This window comes from Octopus sinensis, linkage group LG6, assembly GCF_006345805.1.
Source record: "Octopus sinensis linkage group LG6, ASM634580v1, whole genome shotgun sequence".
Lineage (NCBI taxonomy): Eukaryota > Metazoa > Mollusca > Cephalopoda > Octopoda > Octopodidae > Octopus > Octopus sinensis.
This window is the reverse complement of record NC_043002.1, coordinates 84,005,050-84,024,674: the sequence shown is the minus strand read 5'-3', so window position 1 is coordinate 84,024,674 and position 19,625 is coordinate 84,005,050. Positions and strand designations below refer to the sequence as shown.

Here is a 19,625-nt window from a genome sequence, read left to right as displayed (position 1 = left end):
CAGGTGCATTGTTGCGATGAAGCACCTGAGTTTTGTCTGTCCATGCTTCAGTTCTCTTCCTTCAAATGGCCTTTCTCAAACACTTCAGGACATCTAAGTAAAATGCTTTATTGATTGTCTGATCTTGTGGAACAAACTCACAAGGAATGATAAACCTTCCAATCAGAAAAAGAAAATCATCACATTTGAGTGACTTTGATGTCGTTGTCAGCAGCGGCATCCGTCCATCTCGAGAGATAATGTAGTAGCTTGGAAAAGGTGGTTGAGCTACAAGGCCTGGGCAGGTTTGTATGAGGGATCAGCTGTTGCCCACACAGTTTGATCCCCCCTCTCCATGCAGCTGGTAGATCCAAGGGAACGACGGGTCAATACAGCTTTGTACCAGATGCGTCGCAGGGGTTGCTGGTGATGACGTGTTATGTCAGGCCGCCTTAGGGACTCCAGCTCCGGATTTTATGTCGGGGTTTACTCCCTTAGCCTTCCCCAGGAGGGGGTCTTGCCGCAAGGTAGCGGAGGTTTGAAATCGGAGTTTCCCTCTCCTAGTTGGGCTGCCAGTCAAGGCTATCGCGTCCCAACTACCCAAAGCAACTGGTTTTAAGGCACCAGTTTCTCACCTTTGCCCCTTCTCCTGTCAGTGGGAACAGTTTCGCCGCAGGAAGGCCAGGAGTTGGACTTGAATGAATACTAGGCTTAAAAATATAAGTACTAAGGTTGATTTGTTCAGCTAAAGCCTTCAGAGCAGTGCCGTGGGAGCACTTTGTAGGCAGTGAGAGCTTATCCCCCACTACCACTCTCAGCTATGACAGCCTTTTTAATCGCAGTGATTATGATCCAACCCACTGGCTGCCCTTTTGAACAAATGAACAAATGCTGAACCATGATCAGAGGCAGCCAGCCATGAATATCCCATTAAAAAAAAAATTCATATATCTAGGCCAGCCACGCTTTTCTTTTTTTATATGATTGTAGGATAGCTTCTATTTCTAACAAGTTATGTGACCTTGTACGGGCTCTCATGGTGATTCATCTTCCTAACATTTTAGAGTAAATCTCCCTCAAACTATATCCTGTCATCTTTAAAAGGGAAAGTTGACTTGTTGAATATAGTCCTAGAAACCCTTAAATAGACTGGATGTCCATGGCTGGAATGCCTGTGATTATAAGTCTTATCAGCCCAGATTGACCTGGCATGTACAGCAATAGTTTATTGAGGTATTCTTACATCAGAGATTTTGTGAACTGTCGTTTACTTGTTTTTAATGTTGACAAAACAGGTTTCCAATTTTACTTTTTATCTTCTAGTTATTTCAGTCATTTGACTGTGGCCATGCTGGGGCACTGCTCTGAAGGCTTTAGCTGAACAAATCAACCTTAGTACTTATATTTTTAAGCCTAGTATTCATTCAGTCAGTTTCTTTTGCCAAACTACTAAGTTACAGGGATGTAAACAAACCAAAACCGGTTGTCAAGTGGTAGGGGGACAAACACAGAGACACATGCACGCGTGTGCACACACACTGGGCTTCCACACAGTTTCTGTCTGCCACATTCACTCAGAAGGCATTGGTTGCCTGATGCTATAGTAGAAGACACATGCCCGAGGTGCTGCCCAGTGGGACTGAACCTGAAATCATGTGGTTGTAAAACGAGCTTCTTATCATACAGTCATGCCTGTATTTTGTGAATTTCTTTTGTTTCTTGTTTAACTATACAACAGGACAAGCTATTGGATATGCTTCATTTATTAGATAATGCTCTATTAACTGTGTGTGTCCTAATTAACTGAAAGGCAAATTATTCATGTGAGTTCATAGGTTTTTTTTTTGCTCTGGGATTGTTTTCATGTGCTTATTGTTTTAAATGTTTTTTGTATAATAGTTTAGTATACACATATTTCTGTGTATTTGTATATGTATGCATATGTCCATATGTGCTTGTTTTGTGAGTGTATCCTTACATGCACAGACAGACAGATACACACACACACACAATTGTTGCAACACAGTTGTTTTCATTTGTAAAATATCTAATTGAAGCAAAGAATAATTGTTTTAACTGATTTGATTACTTGAACTAGTTTTATTTTTTCTTTAGGAAGACAAGTGCAAGACCCTTATTTATCTATTCAATTCAACATTGCTGTTTAGATTCAGTTCAACCCTGCTACAACTGGCCTGTAATTGACCCTGATTTAGGAGGCCTATGTACATTCCATCACCATCTTATCTCTTATTCAAGCATGGCCATAGTCAAATGACTGAAACAAGTAAAAGAGTTAGAGTACACTGGACAAAATGCTTGGTGGCATTTTGTCCATCTTCACATTCTGAGTTCAAATTCAACTTTGCTTTTCATCCTTTCAGGGTCAATAAAATAAGCACTAGTTGAGTACTGGGGTTGATGTAAATGACTTACCCCTTGACTCCCAAAATGCTGGTCTTTTATCAGTATTTGAAATCAAAATTTTATTATTAGTTACAGTTATTGTGTCTAGTGGATTTATGCTTATCCAGCTTCCTATCCCACAACACTCAATCTCCCATCTATAATATGGCCCACATTAGATGCAGGGCAATATTTTGACATGTATAGAAAAAAAAAATGTGTATTTTATATGCCAACAAATATAATAATTTTTTTTCAACTTTTTTTTGCAGATTTAGTGTTGTATAGAAAGCAAGAGAGCTGGAAGAATGACGCTAGATCTGCATACTGTGAAAGAAGACTTTGCTGTTATGGTCCAGAAGGTGCAACCATGGACATTATCACAGTTTGTAATGTGGTTAGATTTGAAAGTTGCTGAATATAAAGTCCATGGCTACATGATTTTGGGTGAGTAAGGATTTTATTGCCAGATTCATATTTATTTAATTAATCTTTTAATAAGAGACTATGTTTTGAGGGTGTCTTGTCTTCATGTTGAATTTACAGGGTGGTGGGGAAAGATTGGTAAAAAACAGAGCTGTGATGTAAATGTTCATTACAGGTTCCTTTATTTTATATACAGGGTACAGTGAATAAACTGTTGTCTAAATTATGCAGAAATGAAAATAACACTTGCATCTCATTTTAACAGATATATTTACCAAAATTACATAAAAATATCTTGAAATACTAAGGAGTAAATTTATTTAAAAAAATCACTATTGGCTTCAGCCACAGCTTCCAGATGATTTCGGAATGTCCTGCAACTCTTCTGGACTGTCTCCTTGTTTAAGTTGGTGAATGCTGCCATAATCCTCTCCTTCAGTTCATCTTTGGCATTACAAGGAGTTTTGTTGGTCTCTCACTCAACTGTGCCCCACACAAGAGGTTTGCAGTCTGGGGAGTTATGTGTCCAGATGTGAGGGGTGATGATGTGGTCGCAGAAATTGTCTGAAAGCCATAACTGAGTTCTCCTGCTTGTGTGGCATGGTGCAGAGCCTGTTGCAAGACGTAGGGTCTTCCAGAAGAACATTTTAGAATCGGTTTTAGTCATTGTGACTGAAAAACAAATAATGGAAAAATTAAATGAAATGTTTTTTGAAAAAAAAAGTATATTTCCATAGTTTTCAAATGCAAGGGACACTTTCCTTTTTTCTGCCTGTCACTGTCTCTCTTTTTCACTCTTATGGGTTCTAGGTAGTTAGCAGCAGCTATATATATATATGTATATATCTATATGTGTGTATATATATATATATATATATATATATATATATATATCTACTACATATGTGGAAAACCGGTGTGTGTTTGTTTGTGGCGTTGTTAGTTAACTCCTCCTACATCGTTTTATCGATTTTGATGAAACTTGACACATGAGTAGAACTCATGTCTGGAAACTCTGTGACATACTTAGATTGTTGAAAAAAAATCAATAATACGGCCCCTGGGAGGGATCTTTATATCTACCTCATATAATTAATTGTTTTTAAACACCTAAGGGAAATAACCCATAGTACCTACATAATATTTTTTAAACACTCAAGGGAAATAGCCCATAGCACTTGCACTTACAGTTGTTAGTTTTTAGCGAAGCAATCAATATTTCATTCTCACGATCAGCGGACCTAATTCTGCATTTCACTACTCAGAGTTTTCAACTGCTAAACCGTATTATTGCATTTTCTTGATGCATGTACACTTTCAATGCCCATAATTCCAATAATTCTGCATTTTTCCAGTTAAAATTTTTCGATGATAGTACATAAATTTTTGATTCCAGAATGTATGTAATAAGTGTGTCCCAATACAAGGAACTCATACTTTGAAGGCTTAAAATTTTTTAAAAATGAAACCAAACTTCTACACCACATTCAGTTGGGACACCCTGTATCACCTATACTTATTTTACAAATCATAATATTTATTGCTTATTTACAGTTCATACAACAATTTCATGAAACTAACTGAGCCATTGAATTTAGAAATATTTTACAGGTTTCATTGTTTATGTTCAATTACTTTGAATATTGATTTTTTGTGTGTCCAATTTCTAATTTTTGCAGACAATATCACTTTTATATTTTATTTGACATGTGAGTAGAACTCATGTCTGGAAACCTTGTGACATACTTAGATTGTTGAAAAAAATCGATAATAGGGCCCCCTCCAATGGATCCTTCTATCTACTACATATTACTAACATTTTATTTAAACAACCCAAGGGAAATAACCCATACCATCTGCAGTTTTTAGTGAAGCAACCAATATTTGATTCTCACGTTCAGCCGACCTAATTCTGCATTTCACTACTCAGTTTTGAACTGCTAAACATTACTATTGTACTTCATTGATTTGAATCTTAAACCTTAAAGACTTCATTAATACATTTCTATACATACATATTTTTTTTCATGGCCATTACTCCAATAATTCTACATTTTTATGTAGTGGTTTCATGCAGGCATAGCATGGATTCAATCCTCAATTGCCAAATTTCACTAAACACTTCAACAGTGCTTTTCTTATGATAAAACAATAGTTTTTCTGTGAATGACAGCAGTTATACATTTCCCAGATGCATTCGCTAAGTAGAATAATGTCTTTGCTACTTGACCCTTCTAACCTCTTCTAGGCCACCAGGGGCTGGAATGGAGATAACAGACCTCCAATGAAATCATTTGTTCTGTTATCCTTCTGGCTGCTTTTTGATAGTTATAAATAGTTATAAAAACTCTGTAAACTAAAGGCAGTTACTGAGACTGACCATCAGTGAGTGTGAACATTATTATTGCACTTTCTTCATTTTATTCTTAGACATTAAACACTTCATTCATATATTTACATACGTATATACTACATTTATATATTACCGTTAATAAATCAGCTTTCATAAAGTTCACCTTTAAAATGCCACGATGAGTCAGAGTACTTTCTTGCAAACCTCCAAAAACCTCTCTCGCCAACCTCCAACAAATTCTCCCTCCTCCAGCTGATAGTTTTTGTACTTTTGTGGCTGTTAAAACGAAATTGCTTTCTTATATCAGAATAATAAGGTATTTCAACAGAACATCTTTACCCCCTGGAATTTCTGGGTACACCAGCTAGTATATATATGGTAAATAAACAAACGACATAACATATACTGAATGTAAAAATAAACGGGAGACAAACAGGAGGTCCGTAATTCTTCATCAGTTATTGACTAACTGGTAATATTCAGTTTTGCACCTTTAACAATAAGACTGAGTGCTTCCCAATAGGTGGTGCCCTAAAAAAATTTTCTTGAGAGAATTAAAGATGAGAACAAAGCAAGTTGTCTGTTTGTGTCAAGTTGCCATTTATGCCCTTTAACAAATTTTCATGAAACTTTGCAAACATGCTAAAGTAGCATCCAGTTTGTTACTAGACTCATTGAAGTTTAATAAAAGTCTATAATTGGATAGTTGGGGCTCCTAGAAGGGATCCACATATATAACCAATATATTTTCCCTTTAACAACCAGGGGAAATAACCCATTCATTTTCCTAGCCAAGGGAAGTAACCCCTTCATTTTCCTATATATAATAAATGAAAAAATATATAGAATAATTCTTGATTTATTAAACAAGCATTCTACATTACGTGGACTTTCTTACAAGAACTTAATTCACAGATATACTATGAATGATGATGCCTTTCGTGTCACTTCAGCCAATTGACAAGCACTGCATGAAGAACTGTTCTGCTTTTAGACAAATGCACTGTCATCACAAAGGTCACACCCTGTTTATATCTAGGAACAACTTCTTAATTTATATTGATAGATGTGTTAATATTTTGCAACGATGTACTCTATGTAACAACCAACCACACAAGCAGACAGAAATCGCCATTTATCTATCGATAACATTGCAGTCGGCACTGTATTCATACAGTTTACATGGTTTTTACATGTAGGAATGTTTTCTCAAGATATAGCCTTTACTTTTCTTTAATAGCCAAGGGGAAATAACCCATTTAAAATCCCTTATTTTTCTTTTCCGCCCACTGATCATCTGCACTGTTATAAAGGTCATGTGTGGCTGGTGTGCTAATGATTCTGCCAGCTCAAACGCTTAACACCATCTTATTATTGAAGCACTTATCTTAATAAATTTTTCATAGAGGTACATGCGTGTCTGTGTGGTAAGAAGCCTGCTTCCCATCCGCACGATTCTGGGTTCAGTCCCACTGTGTAGCGCTATAGCTTTGGGCCAGCCATAGCCTTGTGAGTGGATTTGGTAGAAAGAAACTGAAAGACGCCCATCATATATGTGTGTGTGTATATATATATATATATACACACACGTGTGTGTGTATGTCTTTGTGTCTGTGTTTGTCCCCTCATCACAGCTTGACAACTGGTGCTGATGTGTTTATGTCCCCTTAACTTAGTGGTTCAGCAAAAGAGACTGAAAGAATAAGTACAAGGCTTAGAAAATAAGTCCTTGGGACGATTTGTTCAACTAAAACCCGTCACGGCAGTGCTCCAGCATGGCCACAGTCAGATGACTGACAAGTAAAATAAAAAAAAAAGGAAAAAGAATCTTTACAAAATTAATTGAACCAATATATTTCAACAGAAATATGGTAACAAAAGGTTTAAAATACAGAGAATTAGTATTTTTTTTATGTAATCAATTTTCTCTGAAAATCTCACTTCTTGAGACCTTATTATATTTGTGTTACTGTATTTTATATAAATTTGTCTTTATAGATTATGAGGACCGGTTAAACAAGCTTTTTCCTGCTGAACTAAAGAAACACCCTTGCAGAAATGCTTCAACATCTAAGCAATCGGATATAAATACAGCAAAAACACATTTAAGAACTGCTCCATCAATGATTTCTCCTCCGAGTTCTGTCATCACTTTAGACAGTGACAGTCCTCCAACTACCGTTTCTTCACAAAGTGGATTTTCTCGAACATGTAACACAAACTGTGAATTAGATTCAGAAGTAACGCATGTTCAGTTACCCAACCAACAAACCAATCATATTTTTACCCGAAATTCTCAAATTATTGATCTGGAAAGTCCTGCTAGTCCTCCTAGCAGCTATAATTATTCTAGAAATGTATCAAAGCCATCTCAGTATTTAGATCATGAAAGTCAACCTAAACTAGTTAACAACAATCAGAAAATTGGTTTGGTACATTCACGTAACATCACATCAAATCAATCCCAAACAAACAATAATGAAAATAATTTTTCAGCGAGTGATCATCATCATCATCATCATCATCAAAAAACACTATTACAAGGATGTGTTGGCAGTGAAGCTGGCGGGCGAGGTATCATAAATATATCTTCACCGAACGTTGATGGTCGACATGAAAACCAAGCTAACACCAATACTTGTCTCACGAGGGATGAATCACAAATGGAATTATTAATGGATGTTGTCATTGATGAAGACTATTCCACTGACAACTGGAACAGCAATTCTTCCGCTACGGTTCAGGATAACACTTCACATAACTTTCAAAGCAATAAAGATAAACATTTACCTCTTTTGTCAGTACCTGCTAAAAGAGGTAACTTTTCAAATTCTAACCAGGTTAATAATATTAGTAATAATAATAATAATAATAATAACAATAACAACAATAACAATAATAATAATAGTAATAACAGTGATATAATTAAATTGGATTTGGAAAATATAGAATCTGCTAATAATGTGCCTGTTACGGATATTAAAATTGAAGATGTGAAGCATTGTCTTGATGAAGAAAAGTTCTCCCTATTAACTGACAGTGTCAACAACCCTAACGATGTGATACACGCAACCGAATATTCTGGTCAGTATTTTGGTATTTATTTATTACCATTGCATGAAAACAAAAGTTCATTTTTAAAATTTCACTTTCATTGCTTTGTTATAATTTCTGTTGATTATAGATAGTACAGTTTTTATAGAAGCACTAGCAGAATTGCCCGGCGTTGCTCGGGGCTGAATTGCTTGAAAGTACTGTTAATGATTGCACTGAATTATGATGATTATTCAGGCAAATATTGATATAAGTTTACGGTGGGAGATAAGGACTTAACGATCAAGCGTGTGCCGTTGCATTGTTTTGGGGGAACCAAATTTCTGATGAGCATTATAGGGGCACCAACTTTAAGTTTGAGAAAGTGTGGTGGTAGTCCGGGGTGCTCAAAGGAATTGAGTACCTCTATTGGATAGTTGATGACGTCCTCTGGGTCAGGAGTTGTATCGATAGACTGATATACATAGACTTCCCCAGGAATGAGTTTTAGCATTTCATCATTAATATGGTGAACAGTTTTATTCCTCAGGGCCAGTATAGCCTTTTTGCCAATCCAATCCATATTCTGATAATTAGCTTGTAGATCTGGGAACACTGCATCTCTGAGATCAGAAGGCGTCTTAACAATGGTACAAATGGAATCGATGGCAATATTACCATTTTCATCCCCTGGTATTTTGGCTTCGCCAAGTGCAAGGAGGGTGTGAGGAAATGCTGCTGATGTGATATTACGTCGCATATGAGCACGCATATTGGTGTGAAGTTTGAGAGTTACTTCCCTTTATTAAAAAAATATGCATTAAAATGGAAAAAAATGATGGTAAATTATTTGTAAAATCATAGACTCATCGTAGACGCGCGCTAATACCCAGAAGGGCTCGATATGAATGACGACTATAAGATACCCGGTTTTGGTTAAACTGCATCGCAAAATGTGGGAGTAGTTAGGAATCTAAATCGGAGTAGACAGACACACAACCTTTCTTTTATATATAAATATTTTCGTCCTAAAAACTTTGTATGGATTGAATGGTTACCTCTATGGAAATATATACACGCACATTATACATACATGTGTGTATAGATGAATATATAAATACATTTAAATATCTATATACACTTTTGGGCGATCTTTCTGTTTCTTAGAGATAACTTTAGATCTTATTTTCATCCTAAAAAACTTTGTATGGAGTGAATGGTTACGTCTATAGAAATATATACACACACATTATACATACATCTGTGTATAGATGAATATATAAATACATTTAAATATCTATATACACTTTTGGGCGATCTTTCTGCTACTTGGATATAGGTCTTATATTCGTCGTAAAAAACTTTCCTGTCACACACTCACGCACACGCACACACACACACACACGCACCCTCACACACACGCACACACACACGCATGTTAGCTTACATTTTATTTATATTTGCGTGTCTATGTGTGTAAAGAGGAAGTGGGAGGCAGAGTGAAAGAGTCACTCACTACAGAAAGTGAATTACTTTCGCTTTATTCGTTGCACACTGTGTGTGTGCGTTTGCGTGTGCTGTATCCCACACTAAGAGAAGCATTTGACTCATACACCACAATGTGAGTTTTCTCTAAATTTTGCTTAATTGGGGTTGAAATTTTAAAAAGTGGACCTGGCACGACCCGATGCATTCTACTCTTAAAAATGCTAGGTAAATTGTAATTGAAGAAATCCTATATTGTAGATTTCTATAACTGACAAAGGGAGGCAGATAAAATCTGCCTTTTATAATAAGAGATTAGTTGTTTTAACCTTTTAGCACCTAACCCTTTCGCTACTGTATTTATTTTGAGATGCTCTGTGTTTCTTTCAATTATTTTAGATATAACAAAGAGTATAGTAAAATAACCTAGTTATCATTAAGCTAGTTTTAGGAATGTAAATTGTGACTAAAGCTTGGTGGAATATTTTAATTCAAAAATTATAAAAACAAGACATTTTACCACAGAGCCAGAGCTGGTTTTGGCTGGGTTGGTAACAAAAGGGTTAAACCGGTCATATCCAACCTAAATATTCCACCTGATCTGATCTCTCACACCTACCCGACAATGTCATTCTAGAAATACACAATTACACTGTTGAAATCTTGAAGCTATGAAAGAATGCATGAGTAACTGGATACAATGTAAATCAATAAGTATTATATTTGATAAAAGTACTCTGAATGCCAGAGGGTTAAAGCTGAATACTCTTTTTACCGTTAATCACTCAGTCATCAAATGTTAGTCATCAAATGCCGCAGCTACAGTAACTGCAGCAGTGGCAGCAGTAGGAAGTGGAGGCGCAATGGCCCAGTGGTTAGGGCAGCGGACTCGCAGTCGGAGAATCGCGGTTTCGATTCCTAGACCAGGTGTTGTGTGTGTTTATTGAGCGAAAATACCTAAAGCTCCATGAGGCTTTGGCAGGGTGGGTGGCGACTCTTGTTGTACTCTTTCGTTCCAATTTTCTCTCACTCTTCCTGTTTCTTGTCCCCGACTTCCTACGCAACCGCTGAGCCTGGATGCACATTCACCCATCCGTCGATGCTCTCGATGTCGGGGGTTGACCTGCTTTCTCTTCTGCGTGTCTTATGACTAGCAAAGGACCATGTTTCGGACTTCTCCCATCTTGCGAGCTCTGGGACAAAGACTGTTCGCTCAACAGCAACAGCAGCCCTAGATTGGCTCTGATCAAATAAGCTTACGATATGTTGTTAGTAAGGACATATTGTAAATGAACCTTCATCATCATGTTTAATGCCCACCTTCCATGCTGGCATAGGTTGGAAGGTTTGACAGGAACCTGCACCAAACTGCTGTGTCTCTTTTGGCAAGGTTTTTACGGCTGCCTGCCCTTTCTAACACCAATCACCCAGCAGAGTGGATTGAGTACTTTTTACATGGCAGAAGCACAGGCGAGGCGAGCTGACAGAAACATTAGCATGCCAGGTGAAATGCTTAGCGGTATTTTGTCTGCCGTTATATTCTGGGTTCAAATTCCACTGAGGCCAACTTTGCCTTTCATCCTTTTGGGGTCAATAAATTAAGTACCAGTTACGCACTTAATCCCTTTGCCTGTCCTTGTTTGTCCCCTTGTGGGCAATAAAGAAATATAAAGGACGTTAAACGATGATGATGATGATGATGATAAAGCACAGGCGAGGTCAGTTTTGGCAAGGTTTTCACAGCTGAATGCCTTTCCAAATGCTGACCACTATACAGTGTGGAAGGGATGCATTTTACAGGGCATCAACACTGGCAGGATCACCAAGTAACTTAAATAAAAAAAAATGACTGTAAATTAAAAACCTAGTTATTTTAAGAATTATAATTTTATTTAGGCGTTCAATTGCATAATTGAAGGGCCAATGAAGATAGCTCGACTGGCACAGTTGAGGCTGGGGCTGGTGGGAATTAGAATACAAAGGTTCAATATTATTATTTTACCTTAAGCTTGATTTTCACCTTCTAGTCAACACGTTTGGGATATTTTGAAGGATAACTTATAGGTGCAGTTGTGGCTGTGTGGTAAGAAGTTCACTTTTCAACCACATGCTTCTGGGTTCAGTCCCACTGCTTGCCACCATGAGCAAATTGCTTCTACTATAGCACTGGGTTGATCAAAGTCTTATAAGTGGATTTGGTTATGTAAACTGAAAGAGGCCTGACGTGTGTGTGTGTGTGTTTGTGGGTTACTATGTTATTGCCTCGACAGCACATGATAGTTGTAAAACAGGTCTCACCATAATGCAAGCAATCTTCTTTGTTTCCACTATTCTTTAAAAACATGTCTTGTCATAGGGGAAATATTACCTCACTTGAAAACAGATGAGGGTTCTGCCTACCAAATTCAATCACAAGGCTTTGGTTGGCTAGAGGTTATAGCAGACACTTGCCCAAGGTACCACACAGCTGAACTGAACCCAAAACCATGTGGCCAATATGGTAATAAAAAGGTTAAAATTGTTACCTATGGTATAGTTTTGCTTGTTGATACATGATTGAAACAGAAAAAGCAGGCATGGCTATATGGTTCCCAACTACATGGTTTTGAGTTTAGTTCTGCATGACCGACAAAAGCTTTGTGAGTGAATTTGGTTAATGGAAACTGAAAGAAGCCCATGTGTGTGTGTGTGTGTGTGAATGTTTGTGTCTCCTTGTCTTGATATCACATGGTTATTGTAAATGAGTGTCACTGTCATACAAGCAGTGTCGTCCATTTCAATATTCTGTCAAAACATGTCTGGCTACGGGGAAATAATTATTACTTTGCCTCGAAACAGGTAAGGATTGTTGACATGAAGGTTTATCTGGCTGTAGAAAGTCTGCATAATACCAATGTCCGAGTCATGCAAGCATGGGAAAATGGGTATTAAAATGATGATGATGATGATAAACTGTACACATTATAGAATGTTTCTTATCTACTTAGCTGTAGACCATTAGAAGTTTCCTTATTCCATCACTGGCAGTCTTTGTATTTAACCCTTTGGCATTTCGGGGATCAGGTCGGGGGATCCCCTTTGGTCACGGCACTGACCATGGGATTGCACCTAGAAAGTTACCCTCCTAGTCACAATTCTGGGCAAGGTGGTTTATGGAGGACCAGCAGTCGCCCATGCATACCGGCCTCCCCTCTCCTCGCCACCAGTGTTATCCAAGGGAAAGGCAAAGGCCGATACAGTTTGGCACCAGGGACGTCGCAGCTCATTTCTACAGCTGAGTGAACAGGAGCAACGTGAAATAAAGTGTCTTGCTCAAGAACACAACACGCAGCCCGGTCCAGAATTCGAACTCACAACCTCACGATCATAAGCTCGACGCTCTAACCACTGAGCCTTTGGCATTTAAACCATCCATATCTGGCCCAAATATTGTACGTGTTTTGTATTCAACCTAGCCAAATCTGACCTCCCACATCTACACTACAGTGTCATTCTAATGATAAACAACCATGTCATCAAAGTCTCAACGCTACAAGATATAATGCATAAATAATTCAAAACAATGTGAATAAATAAGCATTACATTTGGCAAAGTAATATGAATACCAAAGTATTAAATCACAATGCGCCTCTTAAAAAAAAAACAGCATTTTTACAGAAAAGAGAGCTAAGGCGGCGAGCTGGCAGAGATGTTAGCACGCCAGGCAAATTGCTTAACGATATTTCGTCTGAGTTCTGAGTTCTGAGTTCAAATTCTGCCGAGGTCGACTTTGCCTTTCATCCTTTCGGGGTCGATAAATAAGTACCAGTTACACACTGGAGTCGATATAATCGACTTAATCCGTTTGTCTGTCCTTGTTTGTCCCCTCTGTGTGTAGCCCCTTGTGGATAGTAAAGAAATAGGTATTTTGTCTGCCGCGACTTTGCCTTTCATCCTTTCGGGGTCAATTAAATAAGTACCAGTTACACACTGGGGTCAATATAATCGACTTAATCTGTTTGTCTGTCCTTGTTTGTCCCCTCTGTGTGTAGCCCCTTGCGGGCAGTAAAGAAATAAGAGAGCTAAATTCTGGTTTCTTTTCTAAGTAGATATAAATACTATGTGTTCTAGGAGAAGAAAATAGAAGAATGTGATATTCAAGATATTATGGTATAAGGGAATTGAAATGGTTTCAACTGGAGATTGAGAGCATATTGTCTTATTTAACAGTTTTCCATTTATTGGTTTCAAATTTTGGCACAAGGCCAGCAATTTTGGGCAGGGCATAAGTCGATTACATTGACCCCAGTGCTCGACTGGTACTTACTTTATTGACCCTGAAAGGATGAAAGGCATAGTTGACCTCAATGGAATTTGAATTCAGAATGTAAAGGTGGATGAAATGCCACTAAGCATTTTGTCCATTATGCTAATGATTCTGCCAGCTTGTACTTATCTATTTTATATTGCAATTAGTGAACAGCAGCAATGCTATTGATTGCAGGTAGCCGAGGGGCCAGTCACTGGTCCACTATGTTTCTGATGGTGAAAGAGACATGGGAGTATCTGTAACTCAATGCAGAATACATATCTCAAGGGTCTATGTCTGTAAAGCATCAATTTTCTTGCTGTCGTTTATATCCTTCGTAAGTATACATCTGTGATAGATACCCTGACACATGCACATACACTTATACATATCATCATCATCATTTAACGTCCGCTTTCCATGCTAGCATGGGTTGGACGGTTCAACTGGGGTCTGGGAAGCCAGAAGGCTGCACCAGGCCCAGTCTGATCTGGCAATGTTTCTACGGCTGGATGCCCTTCCTAACGCCAACCATTCCGTGAGTGTAGTGGGTGCTTTTTACGTGCCACCGGCACGGGGGCCAGGCGAGGTTGGCAACGGCCACGATATAGATGACAATCTTCCATAAAGTTTCTTTCTCTCTGATCCCACTCACAAGTAATTGGTTAATCTGAGTCTATGCTAAAAGATACTTTCCAAATGTTAGTTAGTTAGTTAGTTAGTTAGTTAATTTGGCTCAAAAGCAAATAGCAAGGCCATGTAGGGGGACATGGAGTTAAGTACAGGGTGGTGTTCATGTAAAGAGTTCAGGCCACTTGAGGTCCAGGGAGGCTTTGAACAAAGCGGTCGTCGGCATCTTCACCATCTCGTCTGGCAGCTTGTTCCACGGATCCGCAACCCGGACGGAGAAAGCTCCTCGCCTTCTGTTCTGTAGTGTGGGATTACACCCAGAATCATGTGGTTATGGAGCAAACTTCTTAACTCATGTAGCCTTGTTTGCATCAAGTATTCAACATTTCTTGTTCAACTGCAATGGGCAACAACACTAAATATTTTAAATATTTAAGCTGGATATTTTGGGTAGGGCAATAATGTTTTGTTCTTTTTAATGTATTTAATTAATATTTTCATTTGAATGTAGGAACAGTGAACGGTATAAATAGAGTAGGGAGGGGGATAATAGTATGACCAGGAAATTAGAGACTGAATGGCTTAATCAAAATATAAAGGCAGAAAATGGTTTAATTAGCATATAGAGACAGGAAATGGTATGACTGGAATGGGACAGTGGATGGTTTAACTAGTATATAGGGGACAGTGAATGATGTATCCAGAATATAAGGGGCAGTAAAAGGTATAACCAGAATATAGAGAGAAAGTGAATGATAAAACCTGAACACAAAGGACAGTGAATGGTATAATCAGTTCACAGGGGACAAAGAAATGGTTTAACCTGAATATAGGGGACAGTGCATGGTATAACAAGAATATAAGGGATAATGGATGATATATCCAGAATATAAGAGACAGTGAATGGTATAACCAGACCACATGAGATAGTGGATAGTATAACAAGAATCACTGATTGTCACAGTGGAAATGTATATATATATATATATATATATATATATATATATATATGATGGCTGCCCCCTCGTTATCGAGTATGGCCATTGCACGAAGCTTAACTGTTCCTGGTGCTGTGATCTAATGTGACTTTTTAGCCAAGCTAAAGATCTACAATGTTTTGTACAGAATTGGCAGTTAAAACCTTTACTGGCAATAGCTGGCTGTAGTTGTAACTGGGCTTCATGTACCTTTGCATGTCGTTTAAGTCCTCCTGTCGAATTACACTCTCTTCCACATGCCTGACAGATATGATTAGTACGGTGTGTAACACCACCACCAGTGGCCAGGTTGTCACTCATCTGTCTCGCTTTATGACTACGAAGATGACTCTTGAGTCCAGCTTTACTGAGGCAGGGTCTTGCACGCATATTTAATCAACTAACTCACGTCCCTCCCTAAAATTCTGGCTGCTGTTAATGTTAGAAATGAATTATTTCTAACAGATGTGGTTGTATAGTTAAAATGCTTGCTTCCTAAACATGTGGTCTTGGGTTCAGTCCTACTGCATGATACCTTGGGCAAGTGTCTTCTGCTATAGTGCTGGACCAACCAAAGCCTTGAGTGGACAGGTAACTGAAAATTGGAAGGAGTCTATCATGTCTGTTTGTGTGTGTGTGTATGTGTGTATGTGTGTGCCCTTGTCGTGATATCATGTGATGTTTGCAAATGAGCATCACCATTATACAAGTGGTGAGGTTTGTTTCTTGTCTTCTGTGGGTGAAATATTATCTTGGTTGGAAATGGGTGAGGATTGGTGACAAGAAGGGCATCTGGGCATAGAACATCTACAAATTCCATGTGACCCATACAAGCATGGAAAATTGGGTGTCAAATATGATGATGATGATGAACAACAATAACAACAAATTACTTTTGAAATATAACATCTTTTGATATAAGATTTTAAAGTTAACATCTTGGATATTTATATTATTTTACAGATTCTGACATGGAAGGTAACAACAAATTACTTTTGAAATATAACATCTTTTGATATAAAACTTTAAAGTTAACATCTTGGATATTTATATTATTTTACAGATTCTGACATGGAAGGTGAAAACAGCCATAGTTCACAACACGACACTGTAAATGCTGAACGTCTATGGAGTGCTGAAGAATTGAAAGAAGTTGGTTTGGTTTTTAATGTTAATTTCCATTAAAAAAGATTTTATTTTTGTATCTCATATGGAATCTATTTCTGTTCCATATTTTCAGTCATTGCTCAATTAGCACAATTTTTTGTGTTTTGATATTGGTGAAAATTTTAATCCTAGTTTTAAATTTTGGCACAAGCCCAACAATCTTGTGGGAGAGGCTAAGTCGATTACATTGACCCTGGTGCTAACTGGTACTTATTTTATTGACTCCAGAAAGATAAAAGGCTCAGTTGACCATGGCAGAATTTGAACTCTGAATGTTAAGATGGATGAAATGCTGCTAAGCATTTTTTTCAGCATGCTAATGATTTTGCCATCTCGCTGCTTTAATGGCAAAAGGGTAAAGATCCCCTTCGGTTATGATGAATGACCACAGGATTGCACCTAAAAAGTTCCCCTCCAGAGCACAAGTTTGGGCAAGGTCGTTTATGGAAGACCAGCAGTCACCCATGCATATCAGCCTCTCCTCTCCACACCACTGATGTTATTCAAGGAAAAGGCAAAGGCCGATACAGCTTGAAACCTTTGACATCGCAACTCATTTATTACAGCTGAATGAACTGGAGCAATGTAAAATAAAGTGTCTTATTCAAGAACACCACACACAGCCCAAACCAGGAATCAAACTCACTACCTCATGATTATGGGCCTGATGTTCTAACCACTGAGCCATGTGCCTTCACTGCTTTAATGGTGAGATTGTAATATTAAGATAGGTATTGTCATGGTTATACATACGGTTATACAAAGTCAAATATTTGTAATAATTTTAACTGTTTAACATTGATTTTTGTTCTGGGTCAGAATAGTTTGTTTAATAATGTCCAAGCTCTCATTTGAAACTGATAAGAAATTGCCTGGGTTGATTATCTACATTAGACAGTTGTCTTATCCAGAGAGAAGATTCATCTCTCATGGCACCTAGTAGGTATATATAATCCTTTCTACTATAGGTACAAAACCTGAAATTTTGTGGGTGGGAGCTGGTTGGTTACATCAACCCCAGTTTTCAACTGGTACTTATTTTATTGATCCTGAATGGATGACTGGCAAAGTTGTTGGCAGAATTTGAACTCAGAATGTGAAGGTGAATGAAATGTCACTAAGCATTTTGTCTAGCATGCTAATGATTCTACCATCTTGGCATATGTAATGGAAATTGTTTCTATTGTGAAGGAACATTTAGGCCAACTGGAGCAATATATTTATTGTATGATCATAGTGTTACACATTTGGGATTGTATTCTCGTTATCTAAAGTTGTGGTCCTCAGCTAGGGAATAAATGACCTTTGGCAGTCCATATAAGATTTAGTTGTTGATGGCTGTGTGGTAAGTAGCTTGCTTACCAGCCACATAGTCCTGGGTTCAGTCCCACTGCATGGCACCATGGGCAAGTGTCTCCTACTATAGCCTCGGGCTGACCAAAGCCTTGTGAGTGGATTTGGTAGACGGAAACTGAAAGAAGCCCGTCGTATATATGTATATATATGTACGTGTGTGTGTATATGTTTGTGTGTCTGTGTTTGTCCTCCCATCATCGCTTGACAAACCGATGATGGTGTGTTTACGTCCCCGTAACTTAGCGGTTCGGCAAAAGTGACTGATAGAATAAGTACTAGGCTTGCAAAGAATAAGTCCTGGGGTCGATTTGCTTGACTAAAGGCAGTGCTCTAGCATGGCCACAGTCAAATGACTGAAACAAGTAAAAGAGCAATAAGTTAGTTATACTTCTGCAATGCAAAACCTATTTTAACATTTTTTAAATACTCTTCCTGATATTATCTCTCTATATATAAACAGCAAAATGTCTGCGCGTGTGTCCTTTATACAAATCCACAATTTTTCAGTTAGTGGGCTCGCACTTTCTATGGTCATTCAAAACTGTCCAAGGGTGGTCGTGCACATCTTTACATTTCCCCACTCACTCCGCAAAGCCATTAAAAAATCAATAGAAGTGACTTTTTTGTGAATTTTCTATCCAAAACCCAATCAAAATGCCCGAAACTTGATACGCCAATTGAATGCCAGCTAGTTGTATGTGATTGGTCAGAGATTTGGACAGTACTCGCGTGTATGTGTGCACGCACGCAGCTGTATATGCATGCACTAGCACTATGACCCAGCGTTGCTGGGTCATAATGCTAGTTTCATCATCATCATCATCATCATCATTTAACGTCCGCTTTCCATGCTAGCATGGGTTGGACGGTTCAACTGGGGTCTGGGGAGCCCGAAAGCTGCACCAGTCCAGTCAGATCTGGCAGTGTTTCTACAGCTGGATGCCCTTCCTAACGCCAACCACTCCGAGAGTGTAGTGGGTGATTTTATGTGCCACCGACACAGGTGCCAGACGAGGCTGGCAAACGGCCACGCTCGGATGGTGTTTTTTATGTGCCACCGACACAGGTGCCAGACGAGGCTGGCAGACGGCCACGCTCGGATGGTGTTTTTTATGTGCCACCGACACAGGTGCCAGACGAGGCTGGCAGACGGCCACGCTCGGATGGTGTTTTTATGTGCCACCGACACAGGTGCCAGACGAGGCTGGCAGACGGCCACGCTCGGATGGTGTTTTTATGTGCCACCGACACAGGTGCCAGATGAGGCTGGCAAACGGCCACGATCGGATGGTGCTTGTTAATTATAAAAATACAATGGGATTTTTATAAACATCAAATAACTGTGGGAATCCAGTAGAGTAAAATAAGAGTCAAAAGGGTTCACAAACAAAAAATGGTTGAGAAACCCTAATCTAAAAGTATATTATTGTTTCAACATCATTCATCATCATCATCATTCTTTAACGTCCGTTTTCCATGATAGCATGGGTTGGACGGTTTGACCGAGGTCTGGGAAGCCAAGAG

General features: G+C 38.5%; 1 protein-coding gene across 2 annotated transcripts in view; it reads left to right on the top strand.

The window, feature by feature from the left end:
* Positions 1–19,625, top strand: part of LOC115213501 (probable serine/threonine-protein kinase DDB_G0282963) — a 38,835-nt gene that overhangs the window by 12,233 nt on the left and 6,977 nt on the right. Inside the window, exons 1-4 of one of the 2 annotated variants that reach the window (XM_036504110.1) lie at positions 1,669–1,802; positions 2,658–2,832; positions 7,163–8,248; positions 16,642–16,730. In XM_036504110.1, coding sequence (XP_036360003.1) covers positions 2,694–2,832; positions 7,163–8,248; positions 16,642–16,730 — 1,314 coding nt within the window. In that variant the 5' untranslated portion in view covers positions 1,669–1,802; positions 2,658–2,693. Of the gene's footprint in view, positions 1–1,668; positions 1,803–2,657; positions 2,833–7,162; positions 8,249–16,641; positions 16,731–19,625 lie in introns of those variants that run through there. The other variant, XM_029782507.2, reaches the window with a different exon arrangement.